This window comes from Talpa europaea (assembly GCF_964194135.1).
Source record: "Talpa europaea genome assembly, chromosome: 12".
NCBI classification, from domain to species: Eukaryota; Metazoa; Chordata; class Mammalia; order Eulipotyphla; family Talpidae; genus Talpa; species Talpa europaea.
The window spans coordinates 71,855,392-71,865,273 of NC_140079.1; the positions used below are offsets into that span (position 1 = coordinate 71,855,392).

General features: G+C 51.0%; 1 protein-coding gene across 1 annotated transcript in view; it reads right to left on the minus strand.

Annotated features, from left to right (window-relative positions):
* Window positions 1-8,044, minus strand: part of LOC311181685 (kinesin-like protein KIF19) — a gene marked incomplete at both ends in the record, with an annotated part of 37,086 nt that extends 29,042 nt beyond the window's left edge. The window contains 5 exons of the mRNA XM_084250127.1: window positions 37-173; window positions 1,114-1,201; window positions 2,723-2,833; window positions 6,991-7,071; window positions 7,958-8,044. Of these exons, the coding sequence (XP_084106253.1) occupies window positions 37-173; window positions 1,114-1,201; window positions 2,723-2,833; window positions 6,991-7,071; window positions 7,958-8,044 (504 nt within the window). The remainder of the gene's footprint in view (window positions 1-36; window positions 174-1,113; window positions 1,202-2,722; window positions 2,834-6,990; window positions 7,072-7,957) is intronic.
* Window positions 8,045-9,882: the final 1,838 nt, after the last annotated feature.

Genomic DNA, 9,882 nt, shown 5'->3' on the forward strand with positions numbered 1-9,882 from the left:
ACAGACAAGGCAACTGAGGTGGGTGGGCAGGCTCACCTCGAGGTAGGACATGGAAACGCTGTAGTCTATGTTGTCCCGGGTCTCCTCGATGGCCCGGAAGAGGTCAGTGAGTGTCTGAAGGTAGATGCCAGGCTCCGCATCCATGCCCAGCATGGTGTAGGTCTTCCCTGCACCTGAGAAGGGAGGACACCCACCCAGACAGGGACTCAGGGGGTCCAGAACCCACCTGGATGCATCACCACAGAGGGCTTATTCACACCTGCTGCCTTTATTGTGCAAACCAACCCTGGCCATTCGACATGCTCACTTTCCATTTTGGAAATAAGGGAGAAAAGTGTCTAAATAGTGTGATGGTGGCTCTGGAAGAAAACCTGGACACAGAGGAAATGGAGGCGACAATGCAGATGCATATTAGAGTAGGGAGACAGAGAGGTGTCTGTTCTTTCCTCCAAATTCTCAAGATGTTTGGGGGGGGGGGCGGTTCCAGAGAATTAACATTTGAATTTCTTGAGGAGTGTCTCTTTGTCAGGGACATTCACTGTTCCCTACCTATTGGCCCCAGGTAGACAGAATCAGGTTGCTGCCTTCCTTCTCTGGAGCTTGGCACCAGCAGGTGGCTTGCTAGCACTTGTTGAATGGATGAATGGTGGATGGAATAAACAAGCTGTAAAGTTGGGCAATGTGCATCCCAGGGCCTCAGATTCTCCCTTTATGTGGTGATAGGATGTGTGGGGGTTGTCTAGCTCTGACCCTCTGTGATTTTGGCCTTCGGGATGAGAGAGGGAGCTTAGCTTTGGGAATGTTTGTTGAGTCCAGCTAGTAATTGCAGAAGAAATCTATGAGTTCTCATAGGCAGCAAAGTGTAGTCTTGGATTGAATTCCAGATCCACTCCTACAAGCTGTGTAACCTAGGAGAAGTCACTGTACCTCTCTGGGGCAGGTCTGTGGAAAAGGGATCCCTCTGTCTCTCTTTCAGGGTTGCTACAAGAACAAAAGAAGCCCATGGATGCAGCGAGACCAGCACAAAGCCAGCAGAGTGTCGGTGTTTTGTGCTGTTAGCAAGAGTTAAGCTGCCACAATCCCAGTTCACTTGGAACATTGCCCTTGGCCTACCTGAGGGGCCATAGGCAAACACTGTAGCATTATATCCAGAAACGACGCCTTCCACTAAGTGTTGGGTGGTAGCACAATACACTTCTTCCTATGAACAGACAGAAGGACAGAGAGTCAAGTGGACACCCAGTTGAGACGGGCACGTGGCTGTTTCGAGAGACAATTGTGTGGCTTCTGCAAATGACCTATTCCCTCTGGGCCAGAACAGGGGCATCAGGAGGCCTGGGTTCAAATTCTGCTTGCTGGACTCAGGAGTGAGCACCTCACACTATGTGTCATGTCACCCTGAGTCCTAGACTCCCCTGGGTAATGTGGGGTGATAAGGCTCCCTGTTAGGGGGGAAAAGGATGTCCTAAAGCTAGTTCCATAAAGCCTTTGTGGACTCCACCCCCACCCTAGGCCAAAGCCAAAGACACTGGGAACTCCAAATCCCATCACCACCAAAGGGAAGGTGGCTGGGACCTGAGGGTGGGGTTAAGCAGCCAGGTTGGTATAAAGCCAGACACGTGGGCTTTGGAGGGGGTCCCCCATTTTGGCTCTCCGCCAGCTCGCAGCGTCCGTCCTGCCAGCTCTGAGAGTGCTTTTTGGGTTTCCAGGTCAGTGGATCGGGTAGGACGCATTAAAGACTTTATTTCCCTATTTTCTCCCTGAGTTGTACATTTTCCTTATTTCCTTTTCCCTTGTAAATAAACCTCTTATTAACCTTTTGTGTGTGCCTGTAGTGGAGTATTAATAAGTCCCTTTTAAGCGCGCAGGTGAGGACCCACAGCCAGGCAACCCATTCGATATCGGGGTTGCTCTATAACATCCCCTCACAGGTGAGGATCAGGTAACATTGGACAGCTTGAGAAAGGTCCTGGTGGGAATATGGCCTGATCCTGAATCCAGACACCTAGCTCTGGCCTCACCATGTGACCTCATGGACCTGAGGCTCTATGTCTGTGAAATGGGCATGCTAAAGCCTCCTCCAGGACCTTCTTCCTTGCTCTAATCCTTCAGGTCTCCTCAAAACAGCCTTCACTCACTCCTGTATATGCCTCCCTGGTCTCCACAACAAACTTACTACCCATCGTTTCTACTTGCTATTGCTGTCTCCCTCACTGGAACATGAACCCTGTGGGAAGGAGTGTGTTATAGTCACAAGGCAGACAGAACGTGGCAGATAGATAAATGGATATGTGCGTGGGTGGGTGGGTGAATGGATGAGTAGCTGCATGGATGAGTGAATTGATGGATGAGGGATAGATAAATAGTTGGATGGATGAGAGGATGGAATGATGTATGTTTGTATGTACGTATATATGTATGTATGTATGTGTGTTTGGATGGATGGATGGATGGACAAATGACTGGATGGATAGATGGATGGATGGATGGATGGATGGATGGATGGATGGATGGATGGATGGATAAAAATATGTGTAAAGTCTGGACCCACCACAACCATGGAAGGGGCCCCCTGCTACTTGTTCCTGGCATGACCCAAGTTTCAACCCCTATAAGAAGTCATGGATGAGACCAACCAACTACCAAGTCCTCCCAAGGGGCTCCAGAGTTTCATGAGGACACGACCAGCCTGACCCAGTGAGGCACTGGAGAGTGGGGGCACCTGTGACGCATGCTGGTCAAAAACAGTGTCAAAGATGAAGGTCTTTTCCCGGGACCGGTGTGTGCGCAGCGTGTCCTCAGGGTCCTCTTCAGGGTCCATGAGAACCACCATCTAGGAGCAATGAGAAGCATGGTGGGGGGAGATTCTGTCCACAGAATCAGGACAGGCCCTATGACCCCAGAAGAACCCCAGGACTGGTACCCCCCCCCTCAACAAATTCCAGGAGCTTGCTCTGAGTCCAGGATGGGGAGCCAGAGGGAAACTTGAGGGACTCTGCCCCAGGCACCCTCTCTGCTTTCTAAGGGGACAGAGTCTCCCAGCTACTGCAGCCCCAAAACCACTACTCTAAGTCCCCCAGGACTTCTGGGCTCTACGTCCCAGCACTTACACACTAGTACCCAGTCAATGTGGAACAGACCAAGCCAGCCTGGCACAGGCAGAGCCACTAAAGGGCACAGAGGCTCTGGGCACAGAGGGCTCTGAGAAGAGCACCTCCCATGTTCTGCAGGGATGCCCGTGATGAACTAATGGAAGGAGGGAGGGAAGCCGTACAAACTGTAGAGTCCTGAGACTGCTCTCACTGTTGTGCTCATCACAACCTTGAGTACAACCATTCTCACCTCTTTTACCTCTTTTACCCAGAGGGCTGTACCACTCAGAGGCCAGGAGAGGAGGGATGGGGCACTGCAGGTGCTGGAGGAGGCAAAAATCTGCCCAGGCTCTCCTCCCTGCTCTTTGTTTCTCTGAGCTTGGGCGCCCCCTCCCTGGAGGCCAGCTCCTATCTCACAGAAATACATAATTATGAAGCAAGGTATATTAGGGCCTCTGGGGACCAGAGGTTCAAAAAAGTCTTTCCCAGGGAATTAGAGGGGGTAGGGCAATTAGAGACCGATCAGGCTCTGTTTACTCTGGCAAGACGCACTTGGGCTGGTGGGGACTTGGGGTGCTGGGCTGCGCCACCAGGCCTTCAGGGCCAGGTACTGGGCAAGAGCCACAGAGTCTTAGGGGGCAGGACTGGATGGATCTCAGATCTCTGCATCTGAGCCCACTCTTGGTCTATAGATTTGGAAACTGAGGTGCCAGAAAAGAGGGCTCCCCAGAGTTTCTTGGGGGATCAGGAGGACTGGAAGCAGCTCCAGCTGTCCTGGCTCTGAACAGCACTTTTTCCATGTCATTAACTAACTCTCCTTTCCTTGATCCTTCCCTTCTCTTATTATGATGGAGAGGATCTCAAGAAAGGGGGGCCCGGGGTAGGGGAGGCAGCCCCTTCACGCAGTTTCCACAACGAGTGCTCCCAGTGGGCCAGGCCTGAGCTCAAGCCCAGCTTGAGCTGGGCAGTGGGTCTGACAGGCAAGAACTCAGGCTCCAGAAGGCCACCACCTGGTTTCCAGTCCCGGGCATCAACCATCACTAGTTGGAGGAAGACTTCAAAACCAGCTCCCTCATCCCTGTGCACCTGAGTGTTCTCATCTGTCCAGTGGACGTGGTGACGGAACCCAGGGTGGGGAGGGTAGATGGGTAGCATGCACAGCCTTGAACACACATTCAAAAAATATCAGCTGCTTTGGGTCTTGGACCAGAAAAATATCTTTTTTGTTTGTTTGTTTGTTCGCTACTGAGAAAAACATGAATGCATCTTGTCGATTAAGTGATACTTTATCAATATTTATCTATTGGCTTGGGTTACTATACTGTGGTCATAGAATGTTCTTGTTTTTAAGACATGCACACTGACATATTTGGGTGTGGAGGGGTACTATGTCCACCATTTACTCTCAAATGCTCCAGAGGAGAAAGGATGAGGTACAGAAAGAGAGAAGAATAAGACAAAGGTGGCAAAATGTTGACATTTGGGAACCTGCGTGCAGAGATTAGGGGGACTGTTCAGAGGGTTCTTGTACGGTTTTGATTAGTTTGAAGTTCCATCAAGAGAAAAAGTTAAAAGAGTGAGCAGGCTACAACATGGATGAACCTCAAAACCCCTTGCTGGGTGCAAGAAATCAGATGCAAAAGACCACATCCTGTATGATTCCATTTATGAGAAATGTCCAGAATAGGTAATCCAGACACAGGATGCTGATTGGTGGGTGTGGGGAGAAGGGCGTGAGGGAAGGGGGAGGTACTGCCAGGGCGTGCAGGGTTTCTTCTCGGGCTGCTGGAAGTGTTTGGGGACTAGGGAGAGGTGGTGAATGTGCTTAAATGCCATCAAATTCATTCTTAAAATGGTTGGTTTTATGTTACGTGAATTTCATCTCAAATTTTAAAAAGTGGGCCAACTCATTAAAGTTCTAAGTTGCTAAAATGTTTTCCATCTTCATGACACACTTGTTTCATTTTAGTGCCCCCCTCCCCGCCAACCAATCCAAATCTTTGCCCCATGAAATCAGAAATGTCCTAGTTATGAATTTGGGAGAAATTCTCACTCTGAGAAAGGCATCCTGAATGTAAGGAGGCTCTGCACAGCCTCAGAGGCCCACAAGCTGCCCAAGACTGGTGCCAGCATATTACCCACCAAGGTGACTGTTTTCAGAGGTGAGTTGGCCACTTCCAGGTGTGTGGTCAGCAAATGGCAGGAGGTAAGACAAAGAGGGGAGTTCCAAGTCATACATGGGGGTGGCTGAAATCCAGAGGTCACCCAGGGTGGCTGAGGAGCTCCCTGGGGAAGGTCCTCTAGTCCCTACAATGCACAGGAGCCAAGATCTGGGGACTCAAGATACTATTTTGAGAGCTGCAATTAACTCCACAAAATTACTATTATTGCCCTAAAAGTCATTAAAGGGCTGCTTCCTTCTCCCTCTGCTGTTATTTGGATCAGTAATTATGAAGCAGTTGTCATCGCCCTGCCTTGCCCACCCCAATCCCTTTAGCTTCACTCTATCTCTGAATACCACGGGCACTTAAGTGTCCTGAATCTTTGTCAGTTTTCTGCAATTTCTTGAGGATTTAGCTCCCAGGCCCCAGCCTGCCAGTGCAGTTACACCATAAATGTAATTAGATCAGTGCCTTGGAATCAAATGAAACAGGAGAAATAAAACCTTTCAGAAAAGAAGATACATATCTGAAAGACATCATTTTATAAAAATCTAATGTTTAAAAATATTACTGTAAGTCAGAAACTACGTTAACCCCATTTTGTACATTACCATAGCTTGTGATTTCATGATCACTCGGGTCTAAGAATTTCCAGATCACTATTATAATCATCTTATTTTTTTAAAGAGTTGGGGTTTTTGTTTTTGGGTTTTGTTTCTTTTTTTAACACCGTCTTGTCTTACTTGGTTGTAGTCACCTCTTAGCTCAGCATTAACGCTGCGGGCCTCTCTCCCAGCTCCCCTCCTGCAAAGCACACACCTTACTCTTTCTGCTCATTCATCTTCCTGAAGCTTCGACCCCAGCTCTTCCCCTGCCAGATCAGGACGGGGCCTCCCACCCCTCTCCCTACCACCACCACAGGGTAATCGGGGCTCCCTGCCAGCTTGGACCCTTTCCCTGGACGAGCAAACACTCTCCTTGAGCTGCCTGCCCCTCAGCTCCTCAGGAAAGTTGCCTTGCTATCGACAAGTGGGAAAACCCAACTCACTTGACAGTCTGGTTTCACCCCAAATTTGGCATTTGTTCTGTGACTACCATGGACACCCACATTTTTAAACTAAGTCTGTTTCTAAGGAGTAGTAATCCCTGGCAATGTGGCAGCGTGCCCATCCCCAGCCCTGCCCTGCCATGCCTACAATCCCCTGGAGCCCTTTACAAAACTACTGCTCTAGACCCAGACCTAAATCTGCTCTGGGTCCCTCCTGCCTCCACCTGCTCACTAGGCTCCCACTGGCTGGTCCATGAGGCACCAAGGCCACTCCTGCCTTAGATCTGGCTAACCCTCTGACCAGATCACCTACCCCTGAGACCTCTGCCCTCCCGCTTCCTCTAGGGCTACTCTGCTCTCTCCCCAGACTTTCCAGAGCACCTCTGCTCTGCTTTCTCTCTCATAACATTGAGAGATGATACATGATACATTTCTCCCCCGCATGATACATTTCTCTACTTATTGTCTGACACCCCACCCCCCTAATACCTGACTAGAAAGTTAGTTTGGTGAGATGGGTGCTTGTCTCACTCACAGCTGGAACAGTGCCTGGAACAGTGCCTGGTCACAGTACCAACTGACATTGACATTTGAATGAAAGAATGAGTGAAGGAATGAGAGAAGCAGGTGGAGTCTGGAAGGGTTAGCACTGCAACCCTGTGGACACACCCTCTGTGCTCAGTCTTACCTGGTCCCCCATTTTGTGGGCAATGACAGTGGCGCCTTCCTCCAGTTCTGTGTCATTGAGTGGGCGGATCCGAAGGGCTACCTGTGGGCAGGACACCTGGTAACTGCTCACAGTTCCTCCAGTACATCAGGAACCCCCAAACTCTCCCTCCTTGCCCTCACTGGCCTGTGGACATCATACTTCTCAGTGAAGTAGTTACGGTTACTGAGCCCCAGCCCCCCACCAGGAGCTGACATGCAGCATGAGCTTGCTCATGCCACACAGTAACCCTTGGAGAAGAGTGCTGCGATGACAGTGACCCCATTCGTCTCAGATGGAGAGACTGAGGCACAGAACAAGCTGCCCAAGGTCTCATAGTTGCTAAGAGGTCTTACCACCTCACCAGTTACTACTGCATTTTCTTCACATTCTCCGCAGCCCTGGCAACCCTTCCTAAGGGGGTTCTCCAGCTGGACCTCTGGAATCACATTGACCCCTAAGTCTTGAATTTACTTCAACCCCCCAATAAGCCAGCATAAGCTTGCTAGGTCTCTACTTTCCATCTGTGATATGGGGAAGGTCCTCCTCACGGCTGTGATGCTCCCTGGGGGCAGCCTCAACCAGCCCCTGGATAACCTGCCTGCAGGCTTGAGGCCCCTGAACGCCACTAACCAATAGTTGAGGGGCTGAGGTTCCCAGTCACCCAGCAGATGGATTAGGCCAGGCAGAAAGGTGACTACCTCACCCGATTTGGGGTTGTGGCCTGCTCCTGAGCCAGGGTTCAGAGCAGCGGTGAAGGGATGTGTGGGCAGGAGCCTGGTCCTTGGGAAAGCAGGTAGGAGGAACCCCTAGCTTAGGAGCACAGGCGCAGTCCTGGAAGTCAGAGCTGACTGAGCTGACAGGCGGGCTCTGAAGGAGCAAGGAAGAGGGAGGGGCAGACTCTGAGGAGCAGCCCTAGGCTGTCAGGGGACACAAGGAGGGTGCTCACCATGAGCTGCTGGTCCTTGGGCTCCATCTCCCTCATGGCCGGGCTGCCCCGGGCCGGGGAGGGGCCGATGGTGGGGCAGGAGGGCATGCGGCTGGCCAGAGGACACTCCCTGCTCTCCTGGCAGAAGTGAGACCTGTTCCTGCGTCAGTCCCGCCCCGCCCTACCCAGGTGACATCAGCAGGTTCCCAGGAGCCCAGCCAGTTGTCTCAGGACGCAGGGACTACCTGAGTGCTTTGTTGTTCGGTGGGCCCCAAGCAGCTGGGAGGCCAGGGCCTAGTGGGGACAGAAACCACCCACATGCTGACCCAGGCTTGCAAATCTACTGTCATGGCAATCCAGCGTTTCCACCCCACTACCTGGTCTCTGTGCAGATGCTGGAACAGATGAGCTACATCTTTTTTGCAGAATGGGGTCCTCTTTCAGGTTTTCTGGGAGTCACAGAAAGGCCTGAGATACCCCTGCGGCCCCTCCAAAGGTCCTCGGGGCAGGTCAGGGGTGGTCTTGGTGCTTTTCCAACATTGAAACTAAGTCAGCTGTGAATGCTTACTCAGAGTAATCTCAAAAGCAACCTTGAGGGGCCTCCCCCGTGGCGCAGCAGTTGAGCGCTGGGTTGCGAAGCTGCCCGCAGCCTCTGCATCGCCGGTTTGATCCCTGGCTGCTCCCCGGCCACCGGAGGAGGGTCCCACATGGCGCGCAGACCTCTCCTGCTGCCCGCTGCTCCCCTCAGCAGTGTACTCGGTCCTGCTGCCTGCTCTGCTCCCCGCTCTGGCTCTGGTGAATTCTCTCACCCTTCCGCGCTTCTGACTGTACCCGGTGCTTGTATGTATGTATAGATAGATAAATCTTTTTTTTAAAAAAAAAAAGCAACCTTGAAACCACCTTAGATTTTCTGCTAAAGGAAGCTGGATTTTAGTCCCTTTCCCACGCTGTCAGCCTGCACATGGCACTCAAGGCCACAGGATAAACCAGCCCTATTTACTGATTAAATGCCGCACCCACTTTTCCACTGTGGTCTCCAGGGAAGTCACTGCATCGTGAACCTCACAACTAAGGCAAGCTGAACCTCTAGGTCGCAGAGCGACCCAGATGGCGGCACCTTTCCTGTTGGGAGCCAGGGTTGGTGCCAACACAGCACACGGCTTGTTTTTATACAAACCTGAGATCAGACCTATGTTCAGGTCTGAAAACCCAACTAGAAAGACCAGAGCCCCATCCCCACCAGCGAGGTTGAAAGACTGGAGGTTAAATGACCTGTTCAGTTCCCCAAGTTTCCCCAACTTGGTGAGGCCTAAAAGCAGTGACCCCACTAGGTAAGTTTGGTCACATTTGACATGCCCGTGGTCGTCTTTAGGAGTCAGTGCTGGGTTCCAGGATGCCCTCACGCATGACTCAAGAAAGGACAGGGAGAGTATCCCCTGCTACCTGTGTCCCCTTCTGGCTCAGCATGATCATTGGGAACCTTCTGGAGAGCCCAGGTCAAAAAGTTCCTATGTACAGCAAGCCTTCTCACATCTCCACTGCCTCTGGAGACTCCATGAAGACCTGGCCCACATGGGCAGCCAGCACCATCCAATGGCCCCAAGCCAGAACATGAGGATCCTCTGCCCACCTCCTCCCTCAAGCCCCCTCACCCCACCCCTAGGACAGGTTAGAAAAGTTCCCTACAAAAGGCAGGCCTGGGAAATTTCATTTCTACAGCAGAAAAGTTAAAGCAAACACCAATGTTTCAGAAATTCTTTTATTTACAAATTGTGTAAAACAATTACAACTAGCAAGTTTAAAACAGTGAAAAGTTAATTTTCTGAAAGCTGTTAAATATTTAGAATGGTGCACCTTATTTCTTCTTACTGGCATGAAATGGAAAAAAAAAAATCCTAGATTGTGGCACGCTGAGGTTTAAAAAACAGAAACGAATTACTGTAAAT